General features: G+C 44.3%; 1 protein-coding gene across 3 annotated transcripts in view; it reads right to left on the reverse strand.

The window, feature by feature from the left end:
* The window catches only part of FANCD2 (FA complementation group D2), a 763224-nt gene that overhangs the window by 676453 nt on the left and 63443 nt on the right, over positions 1 to 23328 (reverse strand). For all 3 annotated transcript variants that reach the window (XM_030205444.1, XM_030205445.1, XM_030205443.1), the window contains exons 4-5: positions 22094 to 22197; positions 21895 to 21958 (exon numbers count right to left, since the gene is read on the reverse strand). In XM_030205444.1, the coding sequence (XP_030061304.1) occupies positions 21895 to 21958; positions 22094 to 22197 (168 nt within the window). The remainder of the gene's footprint in view (positions 1 to 21894; positions 21959 to 22093; positions 22198 to 23328) is intronic.

Consider the following 23328-nt stretch of genomic DNA (forward strand, 5'->3'; position numbering starts at 1 on the left):
CATTTTCCATCTAAACAAGATTGCAACATACTAAGTACTATTTCTCTGAAAGAAAACAAAACTACAAATTACCTGGACAGGCCACATTTTGATGCTCTGGCACAGAGTTAGTAAAAACTCCCAAGATTTGTAAGCCTAGAAGCGGACGGTGTTTCATACATAACAACATAAGATTAGCCATACTGGATCAGACCAGTGGTCCATCTAGCCCAATATACTCATTCTAACAGTAGGCAATCCAGGTCACAAATGCCTAGCAGAAACCCAAGTAGAAGCAATATTCCATGCTACTAATCACAAGGCAAGCAGTGGCTTTCTCCATGTCTGATAAAAAAGACTAGACTTTTCCTTCAGGAACTTGCCCAAACCTTTTTTTAAACCCAGATATACTTAACTGCTGTTACCACATTTCATTCCATTCTTGGCACATCCTTTAGCAACAAGTTCAAAGCCTAACTATTCACTGAGTGAAAAAAATATTTCCTCCTATTTGTTTTAAAACTATTTCACTGTAACTTCATTGAGTTTCCTCTAGTCATTGTACTTTTTCCAAAGAGTGAAAAATCAATACAACACTCGGGATTTTGTAGACCTCAAATCATATCTCCCCTCAGTCGTCTCATTTCCAGGCTGAAGAGCCCTCTCCTCTTTAGCCTTTCCTCATATGGGAGGAGTTCCATCCCCTTTATTCATTTTGGTTGCTCTTCTTTCAGTCTTTGCTAATTCAGCTTTATCTTTTTTGAGATATGGTGATCAGAATTGAATGCAATACTCAGGTGAGATCATACTATGGAGTGATAGAGGCATTATAGTATTCTTGTTCTTATTTACCAATCCTTTCCTAATAATTCCTCGCATCCTGTTTTTTTTTGGCCATCAACGTACAATGACCAGACGATTTCAGTGTTGTCTACAAATAACTATGATTTCAATTATTCATCTCAATGTGCATCACTTAGTCCACATTAAATTTCATCTGCCATTAGGTTACCCAGCCTACCCATTTTCCTAAGGTCTTCCAGCAACTTTTCACAGTCCACATGTATTTTAACAATCTTGAAGTAAATAGTGGCTAATATATAAACCAAGTAGAACAAGCGTGTGTAACATACATTATAACATGGCTAACATTTATCCATTACTATCTAGAAGACAAGAAGATCTAAACCATATACCACTGTCCAGTTCATAATCAAAAGTGATCGCCGGCCATTTCCCGACACAAATCGGGAGATGGCCGGCGAGCTCGGAAAAGCGGCGAAATCGGTATAATCGAAAGCTGCTTTTTTTGACAGCATCGCCAGCGAATGTTCAAAGGGGAGTGTCGGCGGCAAAGCGAAGGCGGGACATGGGCGGGTGTGGGCATGACTACCAGATAGCCGGCTTTCGCCGATAATGGAAAAAAAACGGCGTTAAGCAGTATTTTGCCGGGTTTACTTGGTCCTTTTATTTTCACGACCAAGCCTCAAAAAGGTGACCAAACTGACCACATGACCTCCCCGTACTCCCCCAGTGGTCACTAACCCCCTCCCACCAAAAAAACCCCACTTTAAACACTTTTTTTCCAGCCTGTATGCCAGCCTCAAATGCCATACCCACCTCCATGACAGCAGAATGTGTTCTGTCCTCCGACAGCCTTTTCCTGCTTGTGATGTGGCTCTGGGGTGAGTGTGACACCTTTTCTGTTATTTGCACTGCAGTCACATCAGCAATGCATTGTGGTGGGTGTAGGGTACTGGGCTCTACTCCCATGGTGCTTTTCCCCCCTGCTAACTGGGTCAGAGTGTGCCCTGTTTTGTTTCCTGTTGTAGTCCATGCAGTAGTGGCCATTTTTGTAAGCCAGTTTTAGTTCCCTTTCCTGTGTTACCCACGTTAGAGAACGTAGTTCTTACCTTGAATGGTGCTGAAAGAGGGCATTGTACACCATTGTGCCAGCTCTGACCTACTGCTCATCTTAGTACCAGGGGACTCTTTGCCAGTGGGGCACAACCTCTGATCTGCAGTTAACTGCAAGTAAACGTGCTTATTCAAATAAAGGACTTTTTCAAAGCGATTAGTCTTCAGGTGTGAACTGGTGTGCCAAAGTTATACAGCAGCAATAAGTCCTAGACGCTGTATGCAGGTCCCTGGAGCAGTTTTAGTGGGTGCAGTACATTTGTGGGTAGTGGGTTTGGGGGGGGGGGGGGGGGTTGGGGGGCTCAGCTCCCAAAGTAAGGGAGCTATGCACGTGGGAGCTTTCCTGAAGTCCACCGCAGTGACCCCTAGGGAGCCCGGTTGGTGTCCTGGCATGTCAGGGGGGCCACTGCACTAAAAATGCTGGCTCCTCCCACGGCCAAATGCCTTGGATTTGGCCAAGGTTTGAGATGGCTGCCATAACTTTCCATTACCGCTAAAAAACGAAGCCGGCCATCTCAAACCCCGGCCAAATCCAAGGCATTTGGCTGGCCGGAACCGTATTATCGAAACAAAAGATGGCCAACCATCTTTTTCGAAAATACGGGTCTGGTCAGCTGTTTGCGGCGCCGCAAAAATACATCGCCGGCCATGTATTTCGCCGGCGCTGTTCGATTATTCCCCTCTGTGTATACTAGTAACTTTATATAATGTTCAGTAGACTGGGGTAGTTTTGTGTCATCTGCAAATTTAATCACCTCGCTTATCGTTCTGATTTCCAGATCATTTATAAATATATTAAATAGCACCAACCCTAGTACAGATCACTGTGGCACTTCAATAGTCACCCTCCTTCATTGAAGACAATGGCTTTTTATCCATACCCTCTGTTTTTTATTCAATAACCAATTGCTAATCCACAACAGGACATTGCCTACTATCCCATGATTCTTTAAATTTTCTCAAGTATCTTATGAGGAACTTTGTCAAAAGCTTTCTGAAAATCTAGATACACTACATCAACTGGCTCATCTTTATTCAAGCCTTCAAAGAAATAAAGCAAATTGGTGAGACAAGACTTCACTTGGCTGAATCCATGCTGGCTCTGTCCCATTAAGCCATGTTTGTCCAAGTGTTCTAAAATTTTATTATTTAGAATAGTTTCCACTATTTTGCTGGACACTGCAGTCAGGCTTACTGGTAATTCTGTGGTTCCCAAACCTAGTCCGGAGGGAACCCAGCCAGTCAGGTTTTCAGAATATTCACAACAAATATTCATGAGAGAAGTTTGCATGCACTGCATGCAACTCTCTCTCATAAATATTCATTGTGGATATCCTGAAAACCTGACAGGCTGAGTGCCTCTAGGCACAAGTTTGGGAAACACTGCTGTAATTTTCCATATCACTCCCAGAACGTGTTTTTTTTTTTTTAATAAAAGTGTTACACTGTCAATCTTCAGGTACTACAGCTGATTTTAATGACAAGTTACAGTTCACTAACAGCAGATCAGCAATTTCATGTTTGAGATCTTTCAGTACCCTAGGGTGAATGCCATGCAGGCCAAGTAATTTACTACTTTTTGTCTATTTGGCACAATGCAGGTTCACAAAAAAAAATAAAAAAATTCAGTTACTCTGCATCATCACCCTTGAAAACCATTTCTCGTACAGGCAGATCTTACATCTTCTTCCTTAAAGACTGAAGTAAAAAATGTATTCAGTCTCTCTGCTATGGCCTTATCCTCCCTGGGTGCTCCTTTTGCTCCTTCATGATCTAAAGGTCCAATGGATTCCCTCACAGGCTTTCTGCTGTAGATGTCCCTGAAAAAGTTGTTACTGTGAGTTTCTGCCTCTGCAGCAAGTTTCTCTTCATATTCTAATTTAGCCTTATCAACCCGTTGCATCTAACTTGCCAGTGCTTAATGTTATTTCTTATTTTGAGTCCTTTTTCCATTCTTTAAAGGATGTTCTTTTGGCTCTAATAGCCTCTTTCACTTCACCTTTTAACCATGCTGGCTGTCACTTACTCTTTTTCCACCTTTATAAATGTGTGAAATATATCTATTCTGGGCTGCCAAAATAGTGCTCTGCCCCATTTGCATGGAGAAAGGTTGTTTGTTGTTTTGTATATATTCAGTATTGTCTAACAGATTCAGTGCCTGTATCTTTAAAGACAACAAAACCCTCTAATTGTGTAGTTCCCTGCTCTTTCAGAGCATATGTCCCAGATTCCTGTGTCTTGTGGGACTCTATTGACTTGCCTGATTATCTACGCATGCTGGGCTACTAGCCCCTGCTTCCCCCTCCATCAGATCTGGTAAGCTGTATGCAGCATGTTCCTTCTATGATCTGTTAATTGTCTCTGTTCAATGAGCCCTACAAGCCTTTGTAACATCATCAAGTTTTTAGTCAGTGTAAAAGTATATACAACATCATACTGAGCTCACTGTTGAATTATTCCCAGCTTCTCTCATGCATGGAGAGATAGCTGGTTGAAACCAGACTCCACTTTGCAAGGAATGACCATCTGAATTGTAAATTTCTTTGGTTTCTGCATTAAAGAAGGTTTTGGTTCAAGAGTTCTGAGTTATCACAGAGATGTTTTGTATTCTGGTTTAGACTGCATGCTAAGCACCCTGATGAGATAGCAGAACAGATGGTATAGTTAAACATCCATGCCTGACTTAAAGTCCTAAACTTTGCAGCCAATCCTTTAAGCTTCTTTTTAATCATATTCCTCATTATATCACAATAGCCCATTTGAAAATTAAATGTTTACATTTATTTCAAAAACTTAGTATACCGCCTAGCTAAAAAAAGATCACAGCTCCAATAGATTTCCTTTGTGACCTCACTCCATATGTTAGCTCAAATTTGATCATTTTATGATCATTGTTTCCCAGTGGACCCAACACCATTATCTCTCGTACTATACCCTGCATTCCACTAAGGACTAGATGTAAAATAGCGCCCCCTCTTGTCGGTTCCTGGACCAGTTGCTCCAAGAAGCAGTAATTTATTACATCTAGGAATTTTACCACCCTAGCAAACCCTGATGTAACATTCATCCAGTTATAGGTATAAACCACATCTACTAGACCTTGTGAAAGTCTGGTGAGTGAGAAGCATAGGCAAATAATGGCATTTTATTTTGCTGCACCATTATTCCAGTGATATCAGAGCCAAGTCTTCCTTTAAAAAAAAAATTTAAATCTGCCATAAACACTTGGCTTTTTAATCAGGCCTACAATAGCTCATGAGTTGTTTTTTTTTTCACTGCTGAAGATTTGACTGTTTCACTTTGTCCATTACAACTTTACTTTCTTTCCTTTCTTTTGTGCCCTGCCAACTTTACCTTTCCCTATGCCTTTTGACTTATTTTACCTCTCCGTCCTTTCCTGATGCTTTTTATTTTGTCTTATGTTTCATTGTACTTGGTTGGTTTGGATGTGCGTTTGCTTTCCTGTCAAAAATTAGAGTTTTTTTTCTTATATTTTAATTGAAAACCGCTTAGATCTACCTGTTAGTTTAAGGCGGTATATCAACTTGTTCTTAATAATTAATTTTCACAGTACTCTAGAATCGCAATCCAGTTCTTAACAGTCTTAAATTATAGATACCTTATACTTATACTGACAGAAACAGACACAAGGCTCAGATATTTTAAAAATAGGAAAAGCTGTTCATTAGACACAATTGGCAGCAAATATAATCAGAAAGTGAATTCTGCAAAACAACCCAAAATGATGGTACAGGATGTCAAGTACCTGACAAGAGAACTAGTGCAAGGTAATACATGTGGGAAAAAAGAACCCGAATTATAGCTACGTCATGCAAGGTTCCACGTTAGGAATTACGGACCAAGAAAGAGATCTGGGTGTCGTCGTCGATAATACACTGAAACCTTCTGCTCAGTGTGCTGCTGCAGCTAGGAAAGTGAATAGAATGTTGGGTATTATTAGGAAAGGTATGGAGAACAGATGTGAGGATGTTATAATGCCGTTGTATCGCTTCATGGTGCGACTGCACCTTGAGTAGTCTGTTCAATTCTGGTCGCTGCATCTCAAGAAAGACATAGTAGAATTGGAAAAGGTGCAGCAAAGGACGACTAAAATGATAGTGGGGATGGGACGACTTCCCTATGAAGAAAGACTAAGGAGGCTAGAGCTTTTCAGTTTGGAGAAGAGACGGCTGAGGGGAGACATGATACAGGTATATAAAATAATGAGTGGAGTGGAACAGGTGGATGTGAAGCATCTGTTCACACTTTCCAAAAATACTAGGACTAGGGGGCATGCGATAAAACTACAGTGTAGTAAATTTTAAACAGATTGGAGAAAAGTTTTCTTCACCCAACGCGTAATTAAACTCTGGAATTTGCTGCCGGAGAACGTGGTGAAGGCGGTTAGCTTAGCAGAGTTTATAAAGGGGTTAGACGGTTTCCTAAAGAACAGATGTTTCAAGCAGGGTCTGTGTGGGACAAGAAAAGGGATCTATGGCCTTGCTGTCACACCAGACAGCAAACCTCCTCCATTTAAAAGAATGACACCTCTTAGTGGAATCTTCCCCTCCACCCTCTGAAAGACCTAAAAAAGCAAATTCTAGGCTCTCAACATCCAGGCCGTGAGAGACAGAGACTGGAGGTTGGAATGTAGAAGTGACCCCTCGTTCTGAGTGTTGAGGGTCAGAAAACACTCCTACCTCCACAGTTCTTCGGAGGACAGCTCCAGAAGAAGACGGAACCAAATCTGAAGCGGCCAGTGAGGCGCAATCAGGATCACGGATCCACGGTCTTGCTTGAGTTTCAGCAAAGTCTTCCCCACCAAACGTATGGGATGATACACATACAGAAGACCTGTTCCCCAATGTAAGAGAAAGGCATCTGACACTAGTCTGTCGTGGGTCTGAAGTCTGGAACTGAACCGACGGACCATGTGGTTTAGTTGAGTGGCAAAGAGATCCATCAAGGGGTTGCCCCACGCTCTGAAGATCTCACGGGCAATGCCCATACTCAGTGACCACTCGTGAGGTTGCAGAACCTGGCTCAGCCTGTTGTTTACACCTGCCAGATAAATGGCTTCGAAAAACATATGCGCCATAAGCCACATCTGGATGGCTTCCTGACACAGAGGGCGAGATCAAGTGCCCCACTGCTTGCTGGTGTAGTACATTGCAACCAGCAATCAGGATAATTTGGTTGGATAGCCGATCTCTGAAAGCCTTTACAACATTCCCGATTGCTTGGAGCTCCAGGAGGTTGATCTGAAGATCTGTTTCCTGGTGGGGGGGGAGAACCAGGCTCCCTGAGTGTGAACCCAATCTACATGAGCCCCCCCACCATCAACACTTTCTGTGGCTGCGAAATTTGGAAGGAGCATCCCATGGTCAAATTGGAACAAATCGTCCACCACTGAAGAGAATGAACAAAGTCAGTAGACACATGGATGACATCTTCTAGATTCCCCGTGGCGTGATGCCACTGAGAAGATATCATGTGCAGACATGCCACGGGTGTAACATGAACTGTGGAGGCCATGTGCTCCAAGAGTCTCAAAATCTGCCAAGTTGTGACTTACTGAGACGCACGAACCTTGGACACTAGGGACAGAAGGCTGTCTGCCTGCGTCTCGGGAAGACTGGCTTGAACCATTCTCATGTTGAGCAATGCTCCAATGAACTCCAATTTCTAAACCGGAGTGAGATGGGACAGGGTAATTTATTACAAACCCTTGTAGTTCCAGCACCTGAATAGTCTTCCGCATGGACTCCCGAGGACCTTCCTCCGAGGTACGCTTCACCAGCCATTCATCAAGATAAGGGAACACATGCACTCCCAGTCTGCGTAGCAACGCTGCAACTACTGCTAGGCATTTCGTGAACACCCTGGGAGCTGAAGTTAGGCCAAAAGGCAGCACGCGGTACTGGAAGTGCTGCATTCCCAGCCAAAATCGAAGGTACTTCCTGTGAGCTGGGTTTAAAAGGAATTGTAGGATATTGATAAACACACTTGAATTATAAAATTAAAAAATAAAATAAAATTAAAAAAGCAAGAAAACTTTAATAGCTAGTCTCCATAGCCATTTCCCCATAGGTTTAAAACTTAAGTTTCTGCCACAGCATTAACAGCTAGTCTCTAGAAGGCACAGAAGGGCCCAGTTCAGTCTTAGAAAGAAAATAAAAATATAAGAGAGGGAGGCAAGTATGATCCCTTTTCCCATAGTTTTAAACTGAAAATTTCTCTAGAGGTAGCAATGTAACAGCCAAAAGTATAAAAAGGATAGTAGCTAGGCTTGAATTGTTCTAAAATATAGTTATTCTCTGTTATTGCTTGCTGGAGAGGTACCACTGGAGTTGACCTGAATTACGTGTGAATTAAGGTGTGAGGAAGTAGAACAGTTGCTAAGGTTACTAACGGCAATTTGATTACTAGGCTAGTTTCAAAGGGTTTCTTTGAAATAGTCTCCTTAGAATCCAAACTATATAGAGAGAAAAGCAAGGCGCAGTGCCCCCGGGTGCACGGAGCCGCCACTAACATGGTACCGTGCCCCGACGGGCCTGCGCGCCAAAGACAGTCGGAGGAGCGAGCGAGGCGCGGTGGGCAAGTTCCCGCCTCGCAAGACGCTCCCCGCTGAGAAGGGCTGGAAGAAAAGGGGGTTTAAAAACCCATGGGAGGAGCCCTGACGCCCTCTTCCAGCGTCCGGGCAGCAGCCTGCACCCAGCCCCCCCCCCCCCTCCAGAGTTAATGTGGATATGTACCTTATATTTGTCGCAGCTTTGGCGGGGTACCAAAGCCTGATGGTGTAAGCTAGGCAGCTGGGATAGCTGCGCTTACAACAGAGTTCCCCTGCTGTATGGCGGGGAGCTCTATTTATGGTCAGTCTTGCTATGATGGCGGACTGGGTTGGCTACTAAGCCGGAAGGTGATTGGCTTGGGTATACCCAGGGTTATGATGTTTATGATGTTGTTTGTATTTAAAATAAAGCTGCGGCCAAGTTGTGCCATGCTAAGAAAATACCATGTGTCTCGTTTGTTATTATGCAATATCACGAATACCCTTAGGCCCGAGGGGTCTCGGTTGCCTATGTTAAAGGTCCCACAAATTTCTTTCTGAGAGAAGAGGACATCTCTGTAGGTAAGTGACATTATTTTATTCTGAGCTTGGTAACTTAAAGATTAGGGTTTAAAAGAGAAATTGTAAGATATTGATATAAATACAGAATTTTAAAATAAAAAGAGCAAGCAAACTTTATTAACTATTTATTTCCACAACAAGGAAAATGTTCCACTCAATGTGGAAACTCAAACGTGTGAAGCAATTCTTCCCAAGGGAAACATTTCACAACCTGATACAATCAATGGTACTAAGCCACTTAGACTACTGCAACGGAATTTATGTGGGATGTAAAGAACAAACCTTAAAGAAACTTCAGACCGCTCAAAACACGGCAGCTAGGCTTATATTTGGTAAAACGCGATTTGAAAACGCAAAACCCCTCTGCGAAAAACTACACTGGCTCCCAATCAAAGAATGTATCGCCTTCAAAATCTGCACCCTGGTTCACAAAATCATCTACGGAGAAGCCCCGAGTTACATGACAGACATGATCGACATACCAATTAGAAATACATCCAAATCAACACGATCTTATCTAAATCTTCACTACCCAAGCTGCAAAGGACTTAAATACAAAACAACTTACGCATCTAGTTTTTCCTACATAAGCACACAACTGTGGAACGCATTACCAAAAGCCTTGAAAACGATGTACGACCACCTAAAATTCCGGAAATCACTAAAAACCAACCTGTTTAAAAAGGCATACCCTACCGATCCAACTTAAATGCCTAATCTCTGCAACACAACAAAACTAAAGCACATAATGGACATAACACAATGCTTCCATTCTCCGATTCCCTAATGTGGCTGTGCCACATGAACTTGATCGTACCACAACATCACCCTGTATTTGTTCACACCGGAGCCTGCAAAGGCCTCTCCGGTACTATGTAAGTCACTTTGAGGTTCTAGAAGCCAAATGTAGGCTCTTAGGTAGAAAGCTCAAATCCAGAACCTCTAGGGTAGCATTTTCTGAAGTGCTACCCGTTCCACGCTCAGGGCCCAAGAGACAGGCAGAGCTCCAGAGTCTCAATGCGTGGATGAGACGATGGTACAGGGAGGAGGGTTTTAGATCTGTTAGGAAATGAGCAACATCCTAGGGAAGGGGGAGCCTATTCCGAAAGGATGGGCTCCACCTTCACCAGGGTGGGACTACGCTGCTGGCGTCAGCATTTATAAAAGAGATAGAGCAGCTTTTAAACTAGAGGCTGGGGGAAGGCTGACAGTCGCTCAAAAGCGCATGGTTCGGAATAAGGTATCTTTTAAAGATATCACCAAAACAGGGAAGATAGGGTATCTCAATAGTGAGGTTGCAAAAGAGACCATAGTAGATCAGGTGTCCTTAAATAAAAATAAAAATTAGACAAAAGATTGCAAATTAATACTGTCAAGTACTGAGCATGATGTAAACAGGAACAACAAACTGTTTGAAATGTCTATATGCAAATGCCAGAAGCCTAAGAAATAAAATGGGAGAGTTAGAATATATTGCACTAAATGACAAACTAGATATAATAGGCATCTCCTGATGGAAGAAGGATAACCAGTGGGACACTGTCATTACGGGGTAGAAATTATATAATAGTGATAGGGTGGATCGAATTGGTGGAGTAGCAGCTTTGTATGTTACGGAGGGCCTTGAATAAAATAGACGGGAAATTCTGAGGGAAACAAAAACACATCTTAGAATCCCTATGGACTGAAATTCCATGTGTAAAGGGGGAAAAGATAGTGATAGGAGTGTACTACCCTCCGCCTGGCCAGGATGACCAGACGGATGTAGAAATGTTATCGGAAATTAGGGAGGCTAACAAACTGGGCAACACGATGAGCGATTTCAATTACCCCAATATTGACTGGGTAAATGTAACATCAGAGCATGCTAGCGAGGTAAAATTCCTTAACGAAATCAAGGATTGCTTTATGGAGCAGCTGGTACAGGAGCCGCCAAGAGAAAGAAAAATTCTAGACCTAGTCTTTAGTGGTGATGGGGCCACTTGATAATAGTGATCATAATATGATCAGGTTTGATATTAGTTTTGGAAATCCAATACATTAGCTTTTAACTCTCAAAAAGGAGACTATGATAAAATGAGAAGAACGGTGAAAAAAAAAAAAAAAGAGGAGTGGCTGTGAGGGTCAAAAATTTACTTCAGGCATGGATGCTGTTCAAAAATACCAAATATATACTGTATATTTTTTAAAAAGGGTGGGGGTCACTTGATGCCTTGCTGAGAGAGCAGGTGTCAGTAGGAAGAGCTACAGAGACTCGATCCCCAAACCTTGCCTCCTACTAGTTTTTTTTTTCTAAAACCATTGAAGGGTTTTGGAAGGCTAAGGAGTTGGGAGTCACAAATTTGGACAAGGCTGATTTTTATGCTTATCAATGGCATCTAAAGCGCAATGCCATGAGAAGGAAAAAATACAACAGAGTGAATCAAAGATGGCGAATGGGGGAGACACAGGATCTTCTTCCGTTAGCTCCGCATGGGTGGCAGATGTGGAGGGGCATAATCGAATGCAAACGCCCATGTGTAAGAACGTCCATCTCCAAGAAAGGGTCCGTGAAGGGGTGGGCCGAATCGTATTTTCGAAAAAGATAGACGTTTATCTTTAGTTTCGCAAACACGGTTTGTGCCAGGCAAATGCAATGGATGTGGGCATTTTTGAGATGTGGGCATTTGTTTGAGCTGGGCGTTTTCGTTTTTCAGCGATAATCGAAACCGAAACGTGCCAGCTCAAAAACAACCAAATCCAAGGCTTTGGGTCGTGGGAGGGGCCAGGATTCGTAGTGCACTGGTCCCCCTCACATGCCAGGACACCAACTGGGCACCCTAGGGGGCACTTTTAAAAAATAGGAAAAAAAACATTAAATTACCTCCCAGGTGCATAGCTCCTTTACCTTGGGTGCTGAGACCCCCAAATCCCCCCAAAAACCCACTCCCCACAACTCAACACCATTACCATAGCACTTAATGGTGAAGGGGGCACCTACATGTGGGTACAGTAGGGGGGGGGTTTGGGGGGGGGGTTAGAGGGCTCCCATTTACCACCACAAGTGGTACAGGTAGGGGGAATGGGCCTGGGTCCGCCTGCCTGAAGTGCACTGCATTACCCACTAAAACTGCTCCAGGGACAGGACTTGTTGCTGCTGTATAACCTTGGCACAGCAGTTCACACCATGACTAATCTCGCTGAAAACGTCCTTTATTTCAATAACCGCGTTTACTCACAGTTAACTGCAGATCAGAGGTTGTGCCCCACTGGCAACGAGTCTCCCTGGTACTAAGATTAGCAGTAGCTCAGAGCTGGCTAACACACGAAAGGGATCTAAAACGGACTTACAAAAATGGCCACTACCTCGTGGCCTACCGGAAAAAAAACAGGGCACACTCTGACCCAGTAGGCAGAGGGAAAAGCACCATGGGAGAAGAGCCTACCAACTATCAACATCGTGAGACTGTAACTCAAGCTAGTGAAATCACGGAGCCCAATACCCTACACCCACCACAATGTAATGCTGATGTGACCCTGCAGTGCACCCGAGAGCCACATCTGACCGAGGGAAAGGCTGTGAGAGGATCAAACACATTCTGCTGTCATGGAGGTGGGTACGGAATTTGAGGACGTCATAGAGGCTGGGAAATAAGGTTTTTGCAAGTGGGTTTTTTTTTTGGTGGGAGGGGGTTAGTGACCACTGGGGGAGTCAGGGGAGGTGATTCCCGATTCCCTCCGGTGGTCATCTGGTCATTTAGGGCACTTTTTTGGGACCTGTTCGTGAGAAAAAAGGGTCCAAAAAAAGTGTCCTAAATTCTCGCTAAAAACGCCTTTCTTTTTTCCATTATCAGCCGAGTGCGCCCATCTCTGCTCGGCCGATAACCACACCCCAGTCCCGCCTTCACCACACCTCCAACACGCCCCCCGTCAACTTTATTCATTCCCACGACAGAGTGCAGTTGAAGACGACCAAAATCGGCTTTCGATTATACCGATTTGGCCGCCCACGAAAAACGGACGCCCATCTCCCGAACATGGGCGTTTTTCTCCTTTCGAAAATAAGCAGGATAGTCACCTAAGTGAAACGAGCGATTGAAACGTCACTGGACAAGAACCCGCAAGCCGTTGCTGACAAATTAAACATTGCAGATGGAAGGCTGGAGGCACAGTGGGGTGAATTCTCAGCATACTGCCAGCATGTATCAGACTTAGAGGATTGGGTGCAGCAGTTATCCGCATCAAACAAATCTACAGAATAAGCTCAAGACACTGGAGGATACGATCGATGACATTCAGAACCACTCAAAGAGAGGGAACTTACGCTTAGTGGGTCTACCTGAGACCATCATTAAGTCAGATTTGCGGAAATATTTGGAGTCTTGGCTGGCTTCTGAACTGCGTTTGCAATCGACGGCGGGTCCTTTGCAGGTTGAGCGGGCCCCACAAGCTAGGACCAAGGAGGGCGGAAGAGTCCAGACCGTGTTATGGTTATCTTGAAAATACTGAACTATGCCCACAAGGCAGAAATTCTGAGGGCCATTAGAGCTAAGGGCCCCCACTAAAATACGAGAATAAGTCGGTTTTATGCTTTCAAGACTTTTCTGCCAGAGTATTTATTTATTTGTTTAATTTGTATCCCACATTTTCCCACCTATTTGCAGGCTCAATGTAGCTTACATGGTACAGCAACGGTGTTCGCCAGTTGCGGTATGAACAACTACAGGTGTTATTGTGGTAAAAGAAGGTTCGTGTTTGGTAGATACATTGGGGAAGTTAGGGAGGAGGGATGAGGGTTAAGGTATGTCCATTACAGTCTTTGATTTTGCAGTGTCACAGGAACTTAGGTTTTTATGTTGGGTCGGTGGGGTATGCCTTTTTGAACAGGTTTGTTTTTAGCTCTTTCCGGAAACTTGGTGGTTGTTCGTTGTTTTTATTATATTTGGCAGAGCGTTCCATAGTTGTGCGCTTAAGTAAGAAAAGCTGGATGCATAAGTTGATTTGTATTTGAGTCCTTTAGTACTTGGGTAGTGGAGATTTAGGTATGTTCGTGCTGATCTTGTTGTGTTTCTGGTTGGTAGGTCTACGAGGTCCGTCATGTATCCCGGGGCATCGCCTTATTTAATTTTATGAACCATGGTGCAGACCTTAAAAGCAATGCGTTCTTTGATTGGGAGCCAGTGCAGATTTTCTCTGAGGGGTTTGGCGCTATCATAATGTGTTTTTCCAAATATAAGCCTGGCTGCTGTGTTCTAGGCGGTCTGAAGTTTCTTTATAATTTGTTCTTTGCATCCCGCATAAATTCCATTGCAGTAATCTGCGTGGCTTAGTACCATTGATTGTATCAGGTTGTGAAATATAGCCCTTGGGAAGAATGGTTTCACGTGTTTGAGTTTCCACATTGAAACATTTTCTTTATGGTAGATTTCGCTTGATTCTCTAGAGTGAGGTTTCGGTCAATTGTTACTCTGAGAATTTTTAGGTTGTCTGAGATGGGGAGGGTGTGACCTGGTATGCTTAGGTCTGTGGGTTTGTATGTGTTGTGTTGGGAGGAGATAATGAGACAGTTTGTTTTTTCTCTGTTGAGTTTTAATTGGAATGCATTTGCCCATGAGTCCATGATGTTCAAGCTGAGCTTGATTTCGTTGTTGATTTCTGACATCTTGTTTGTATGAGATATATATTGTGACGTCGTCTGCATAAATGAATGGGTTGAGGCCTTGAGTGGATAGGGCCTTGGCTAGTGGGGTCATCATGAGGTTAAAAGGATCGGTGATAATGGTGATCCTTGTGGTACTCCACAGTTTTGTTTCCACGGTGATAAGTGTTAGATTTCACTTTTTTTGGGAGTGTGGGGATTCTTTGCAACCGGGAGGGAGGGGGGCTTATTATTGGAGTGATCTGGTTAATGGAAAGATTTCAGTTTGTGGGGTGTTATAAGTATTGCCATACTGGAAAAGACCAAAGGTCCATCAAGCCCAGCATCCTGTTTCCAACAGTGGCCAATCCAGGTCACAAATACCTGGCAAGATCCAAAAAAAGTACAAAACATTTTATGCTGCTTATCTCAGAAACAGTGGATTTTCCCCAAGTCCATTTGGGGTGGGGGTTTATGTTTGAGGAAGTTTTTTTTTTTCTGTTGATGTTGAGGTGCGTGCGGTGAGAGCCTTATTAAAGGTAGGTGATTGGGGGGCTGCTGGCTGGGACAGCCCTCTGATCACTACTACTACTACTACTATTTAGCATTTCTATAGCGCTACAAGGCACACGCAGCGCTGCACAAAAATAGAAGAAAGACAGTCCCTGCTCAAAGAGCTTACAATCTAATAGACAAAAAATAAATAAAGTAAGCAAATCAAATCAATTAATGTGAACGGGAAGGAAGAGAGGAGGGTAGGTGGAGGCGAGTGGTTACAAGTGGTTACTAGTCAAAAGCAATGTTAAAGAGGTGGGCTTTCAGTCTAGATTTAAAGGTGGCCAAGGATGGGGCAAGACGTAGGGGCTCAGGAAGTTTATTCCAGGCGTAGGGTGCAGCGAGACAGAAGGCGCGAAGTCTGGAGTTGGCAGTAGTGGAGAAGGGAACAGATAAGAAGGATTTATCCATGGAGCGGAGTGCACGGGAAGGGGTGTAGGGAAGGACGAGTGTGGAGAGATACTGGGGAGCAGCAGAGTGAATACATTTATAGGTTAGTAGAAGAAGTTTGAACAGGATGCGAAAACGGATAGGGAGCCAGTGAAGGGTCTTGAGGAGAGGGGTAGTATGAGTAAAGCGACCCTGGCGGAAGATGAGACGGGCAGCAGAGTTTTGAACCGACTGGAGAGGGGAGAGGTGACTAAGTGGGAGGCCAGCAAGAAGCAGATTGCAGTAGTCTAAACGAGAGGTGACAAGGGTGTGGATGAGGGTTTTGGTAGAGTGCTCTCCACTTTGAGGTGAATCCATCTCTAATAAAAAGTCTCATTTACCCAATATGAATCCAAAAGAATCTGCAGTAATTTATTCTCTGAGCAGTCTTTAGTGATAAAGTAAGCAGGCTGTACTATTGCCTTGGATTTTTCATCTTTCTTCATAAATCAAGTGATGGTACTTAAATTGGTTTCTAGGAACGCAAATGGGGTGTCATCACCCATTAAACGGCAAAAGATTTTACAGGCTTTGAATCGCCAAAGGGCGGACATTGTAGTCTTACAAGAGACCCACCTATCCACGGTGGAACACATGAAGTTTCGACGATGGTGGGTGGGTCAAGTAATTGATTCTCCGGCAGTTCACCGTAAGGCCAGTCTCCTGGTCCTTGTTCGGAAAGGGTTGGATGTGGTGCTTCAACAATCTTGGAGGGACTCGAAGGGCAGAGTTTTACTGATTAAGGCTTTGATTAACAAAAAACCTATACTACTTTGTAACATATATGGCCCCAATGTATATGAACATAGTTGGGTACGAACTATCATTCAGAAAATGGCTGAATTGGCTGATTTGCCTATTATTATGGGAGGAGATTTCAACATGGTTCATGACCCTGCTTTAGATAAATCTAGAAGAACCTTGCAAGATAGGGGAAATCCTTCTAAGGATATCCTGTTGCTTTGCTCAAGTCTCGATCTTCTGGATGTATGGAGAACGCTATATCCCATGGATCAGGAATATACGCATTTATCCCAAGCGCATGGTTCACAGTCCAGAAGTGATTATTGGCTTCTTTCAAAGGAGCTTTTCACTTCCGTGATAGACGCAGGCATAGGATCATATAGTGTATCAGATCATTCTTCACTATGGTGTTCCCTGGATTTTGGGAGATCAGGATGTAAACAATATCACTAGCGATTTCCCCCACAGTTATATTGGGATTCGGCCTTTCGGGAGCATTTATTGCACAAATGGGAGGAGTATCAAAAACACAATGAAGGTCATGCTCAGCAACCGATAGTTTTCTGGGAAGAAGCAAAGGCTGTGCTTAGAGGGGAGATCATAGCCTATTCTTCCTTTAAAAAGAAGTCTAGGGATAGAGAAATTTTGAGGTTAGAGAAACAAGTGGTAAACGCTCAAAGGCAATATGGGGCACACCCGACATCGCAACTAAAAAATTCCCTTCTGGCACTTCAAACAACTCTCACTCAACTTCAGCACATCCTGTATGGAGGAGGAGAAGTCCTCCCGGCGCTGATGCTTCTTGGGTGCTGAATCCCTTGGCGCCCTGCAGCTCCCAGCACCATGTGTCGAGGGGGAATGGTGTCATTGCTTCTTAGCCTTCGCTTGATGCACCTCACCAAGGCTCTTCGGTGCCGAAGAGGACAACGTCGAATCCCCACATCACCTTGGGGTCGGGTCTGATGATGTACAGCAGGAGGCCTCGAGGCAGATGGGGACCCACTCGATGCCTCACTGCTCCCAGCGTGCCGTGGCCTCTCAGCATCCATGCCTATATCCACTCCCGACGGCGATGCGTTCCTCAATGTCACCGGCCTCTGTTCCAATGCCGAAAGACCGGACCGAGCCCCAAAAAGATTCTCTCTCTCGGTTTCTCAAGCAAGTTGAGTCCACTTCTTCATAGGATGACAAAGGGCACAATGAGCTGGGTTATGGTCAGGCCCAAGGCACTGGATACACCAAGAATGGGTATCTGTACCTGAGATGGTTCGGTTGCCCAGAGTACAACGTTTGAAGCTGCGTATTTTTTTTTTTTAACAGAATCAAAACGAAACACAAAACAGAAGGTACAAAAACACTTCAAAAGTGAAGAAAGCTCTTTCCCAGGCATGTAAAGAGGGCCCACAGAAAAAGTTGTCGCTCCTCGCGCAGACAAAAAGCAACTGAGGAATGCGCTTGCACGACAGGCACAAATCCAGTCCGCACATGTGCAGTGCGCCACTGCATGTGCGCCAGAAGGCTCTGGCAAATCTTTTTCTTTTTTTGCTATGTCTTATGCCTGTTCCCAGGCCAGGGCAGATTGCCGACCCATGTGTGAGAAAAATTCAACCTGCTTGTCCTCAGAGAAATCCAATATATCTGTATTTTTTCCTCTGCATTCTTCTGTTCCACTTATCTTAACACCAATTCTCAAACATCTCCAAACCTTTATGTAGAACTTATTCTAGAATATTCAAGTAAGGTGATAACTATCTTGTTGCAATCTCTCTTCTTTAACCTAGCCCTTTCAAGAGCCAAACTAAGACAAGAGAGATGCATCCAGCATACTGATTTGGCTTTAAACAGACACTCCCTGCTTGCCAGAGATTGTCCCTGTACCAAGGTCTTCTTTACCAAACCAGAGCAATCAGCACTACTAGAAGGAAAGAGGGTGGATTTTCAGTTCGTTAGTATTTAAGGGAATATTGGGACTACTTTATTAATGACTGTGGTTATGTATGAGTGGTTGATAGAACTCATTAATTTGTTCTGTTTATTAGAAAATTAATACATTTTAAGTTAAAAAAGGGATTTGCTTTACTTCCTCCATTACTATAGCACACATTTCAGTGCTTAAAGCAAAATCTTCTAAAATTACTGTCACGGAACCCGGGACGGTGAGGCCTTGGACCAAAGCCGGAGCTTTGGCAGACAAGCCACCTGGGCTGGCACAGGCAGGAAACAGAACAGATAGGACTAAAATAAGACAAGGCAAGCACAACTAGATAGGCAAACAAGGCAGGAACAGGATTCTGGAACAGACTTGGCTTGGCTGGAGCAGGATTCTGGAACGGGCTTGGCTTGGCTAGCGCAGGATTCTGGAACAGGCTTGGCTGAAACCGTATTCTGAAAGGGACTTGGCTTCGCAGGGAATAGGCACAGAACTAGCTCAAACACAGAGCAGGAGCAGAACCTGTATCAAACACAGAGCAGGAGCAGTACTTTGGCAGGAACAGAGCTCAAAAGAGCCAGGAAGCAAACACAGCACAGGACTAGACAGACCAAAGAGAAGAGCTGCCTCCAATACACAAATCAGCAAAGGAGTAGTGCTCAAAAGAGCCAGGTAAACACAGTACACAAAGAGTTAAAGCAGGCTACAGGGAAGACTAACAAACAAAGAAGCAATGTGCTTACCAGCACCCACAGACAGGAAGTGAAAGGCAAGGCAGCCGGAGAGGCAGCAGACACAACAGTGAAGTAATCAAGGACAAGGCAGGCACTACAGACTCTCAGAACAGACAAGAACTACACACGCCCAGAAACAGTAAAGGCAGAGCATGAAAACAAAGCTAACTGAAAACTAGTCCATTCAGGTACAAACGAGAACTACACACACAGGGACACAGAACACAGCATAAGTACATAGGTATTGCCATACTGGGGAAAGAGCAAAGGTCCATCAAGCCCAGCATCCTCTTTCCAACAGTGGCCAATCCAGGTCACAAGTACCTGGCAAGATCCCAAAAAAGTACAAGACATTCTATACTGCTAATCCCAGAAATAGTGGATTCTCGCCAAGTCCATTTAAAAATGGTCTATGGACTTTTTCTTTAGGAAGCCGTCCAAACCTTTTTTACACTCCACTAAGCTAACCGCCTTTACCACATTCTCTGGCAACGAATTCCAGAGTTTAATTACATGTTGAGTGAAGAAATATTTTCTCCGATTCATTTTAAATTTACCACATTGTAGCTTCATCGCATGCCCCCTAGTCCTAGTATTTTTGGAAAGCGTAAACAGACCCTTCACATCTAGCCATTCAACTCCACACATTATTTTATAGACCTCTATCATATCTCCCCTCAGCCGCATTTTCTTCAAGCTGAAAAGCCCTAGCCGCTTTAGCCTTTCCTCATAGGGAAGTCGTCCCATCCCCTTTATCATTTTCGTCGCCCTTCTCTGCAACTTTTCTAATTCCACTATATCTTTTTTGAGATGCAGTGACCAGAATTGAACACAATATTCAAGGTGCGGTCTCACCATGGAGCGATACAAAGGCATTATAGCATCCTCATTTTTCTTTTCCATTCCTTTCCTAATAATACCTAACATTCTATTTGCTTTCTTAGCCACAGCAGCACACTAAGCAGAAGATTTCAACGTATCAACGATGACACCTAGATCCCTTTCTTGGTCTGTGACTCCTAACGTGGAACCTTGCATGACGTAGCTATAATTTGGGTTCCTCTTTCCCACATGCATCACTTTGCACTTGCTCACATTAACCGTCATCTGCCATTTAGATGTGCAGTCTTGTAAGGTCCTCTTGTAATTTTTCACAATCCTCCCGTGATTTAATGACTTTGAATAACTTTGTGTCATCAGCAAATTTAATCAAACAAGAAAAGGGAAACAGACCTGTTGCAAAGGCAACCCAGGAAAGTTCCCCGGGTCTTTATAAAGGAGATGGCTGATGATGTCACACTGGGCAATGAAGCTTGGGAGCAGAGAGACCAAAGCAAGGCTTGGCTAGCAGGAACATCAACAGCAGGGAAAGAGTCTGGAGGGGGGTCACAGAGCCAGATACAGAGATCAGAAGGTCTGGACATAAAGGCATGGCCACAGCCGTGACAATTACCATCTAATGTCACAGCTTTCCTACTGTTTATATAGATTGAGAAAGTCAACAATATTTGTTTCATGCAAAGCATCAACCTCCAATCCCTTGCATGTGCCAGTGCTAGAGAACTCCACCTGCTCTAGCTTCTCACCTTCATCCTGTGCCCAGGTGCCAACTTCCCACTCACCCCTAATTAAATGGCCAATCAAAATCCATTATTCCAGTTTTGTCCAAAACAAATCTGCAGCCGAGATTTGCTGCTTGATTTTGACTGAACCAGACACTGAAACCATGAGGCCTAATCTAAGTTCTGTCCCCACTTCCAAAACAGCAGTTGCCCCACTCTGCCTCCTCACCACCCACCCGTAGGTCACGTCGTCGTCCCCCCCCCCCCCCCCCCCCGGAGACCTGTCTTCCAATTCCTGGTGGTCTAGGATTGTAGTCGAGGCAGGAGTGATCCCTGGTGACTCCGCTCTCAAAATTGTTGCTATGACCTTGCCCTTACAGTCACAAAGTAGCTACCACCGCAACTAGTAGTGGTCTCGTGAGAGATGCAGCAGCCATTTTGAGAGCAGAGCCAGCATGGACAGCAGCAACTAGGGATCAATCCTGCCCCAACTACAGTCACAGATATCAAAGGGCCTAGAAAGTAGGACCGGGTAGGAAGGCTGGCAGGCAAGCTACTCCTGTTTGGGTGGGGGGGGGGGGGGGGGGGAACTGTCTTGCTACTCCTGTTCGGGGGATGAGGTGAGAGTTAGCAGGTTGTTGTTGTTCATATGGGGGGGGGGGGAAGAGGCTGGCTGGCTACTCCTGTACTTGGGGGATGAGGGCAGGAGGGAGATTAGCTGGCTGGCTAGTCTTTTTTTTTTTTGGGGGGGGGGGGGGGGGTCAGCCACCTCCAAAAAGCAAGCATTAGGTTTCTGTCAAAACCAAAAAAATTTAAAAGGTGTTTGACGAGGCTAAAAAATACATGCCAAAAATGGGTTTTCAGTTTATTTTAGCACTGTCCCTTCAGTCTAAACTTGCCTTCTTTTCCCCTCTCTCACTCCCCCCATCCATATCTCCTAGCTAATTTTTCATCCCAAGGATCCTGTCAGATACTTGTGACCTGGATTGGATACTGTTGAAAAAAGGTACCGGGCTTCTTAGACCTTTGGTCTGACCCAGTATGATGCTTCTTCTATGCTAAGACTCGGGTTTTTCTTTATTTTCCAAAGACGACTCATCCCTCCGTTGGTCTTTACCACCCTTTAACCCCCCATCCCCCCACCCCCCCCAAAAAAAAACCACCCTCCTCCTCCATCTGTTTGCAGTTTTCATACTCTGCCCCTATCTTCTCTCTGCATCCAGTCGTTCTCTTTTGTTGCATAGGGACTGGACCCCATATTATGTCTTGATGCATAATTAAAAAAGTAGGTTTACCTGCAAAATTTCAATTCCAAGAAGTAGTTTAATAAGGCTTTCATGGTAAGGATTCACTAGATTACTGTAAAGAAAAAAAATCAAATAAGATCTTTTATTTTAGAGCACCATCACTCTTTTCAGCACTGCACAAGAGAAAATAACTGTCTTTGCCTAGGCTGACAGGCCATTTTATTATTAGGCATGTGCTTTCTCTGACCTGATTTCTTCATCACATGAATGGCCACAAGGAAGCAAACAATTCCTGAATTTGTCCCTGTCTTCAATGTGAGACTCCAGGCCGTCCACAAATTCCTGAATCACCTGCCAGAAAAAAAAATAAAAAGAAAAGAAAACCAATGTTTAAGTATGAATGGTAACTGAAAAATCAAAGTTTTTCCCTTGACTGCTACCATTTGAACACAGTATTCTTTCACATTTTGGGGGGGGGGGGGGTCCAGCCTTGTTTGGGGTAGCCTGTTATTCAGTTGTACACTGAATTTCCCCTTGTACTTGCCATAATCTTTTGGAATGAAATGAGTATAGGTATTTGTAGGCACAAAAAAAGCCCTGCATAAAGCACTACCATAAAGCATTATTCTACATTGTGAACCTGACTTTTCACAGACTCAGGCCAAGTCAGCTCTTATGCAGAGGCTTGGTACTGTAATAGGCCTCTAGGACATTATTGAGACATCAAGGCTGTTCACAACAACTTTTGTTTACTGTGCCTGGGACCTTCATGGACAAGAAGAGAACCATCTATGATGGCAAGAGTCAGGTCCCTAGGTCCCAAAGACACAAGAGAAAACCTCAGACTGTTTTTCTAATCAGCAGGGCCACAGAAAAGGGGGAGCAGGAGAGGGCAAGACTACCTAGGGCCCGGCCTCAAAGAGGAGCCTGCCCAGCACCAGCATGTCAAACTGGTCTCCTGAGTCCTGCTCCTCCTGTGTGCAGAAGTACTGGGTTATCACGTTCACTCTGCCAGTCACAGGTCCTTCTTCCTGCTTCATCCCGCCTCCTGTGTGAAGTACTTCCTGTTTCCACAAACATAGGAGGGGACGCAGCAAGAAGAAAGACCCATGCAGCAGAGCAGAGTTAACATCCGGGCACACAGGACAAGCAAATGGGACTTTGGGGGGGGGGAGCATGGCAGAGGCCCAGACCTAGCTTTGTCTCTCGGTGGCCCTGCTAGTCAGTACGGCACCAGAAGAAAAGGTGTAAGACCCCCTTCTTTGAAGCTGCTATCATAAACTGATAGCATCTCGCTATCAGTTTGCTCCAAGCTGGCCACATGATGAAGGTTCATTAATCTGTGGCATCACCTGCCTGCATGCTCTTGCCCGGTTGGGAAGCACTTACCTGATGACTGTCCTGAGCTCCTGGTACTGACCTGCCTGATCGTGAGCCTCTGTATTCAGAACCAGTGTTCATGAGTGTTATCTATTGGGTACT

Source organism: Microcaecilia unicolor, chromosome 6, assembly GCF_901765095.1.
Source record: "Microcaecilia unicolor chromosome 6, aMicUni1.1, whole genome shotgun sequence".
Taxonomy (NCBI): Eukaryota; Metazoa; Chordata; class Amphibia; order Gymnophiona; family Siphonopidae; genus Microcaecilia; species Microcaecilia unicolor.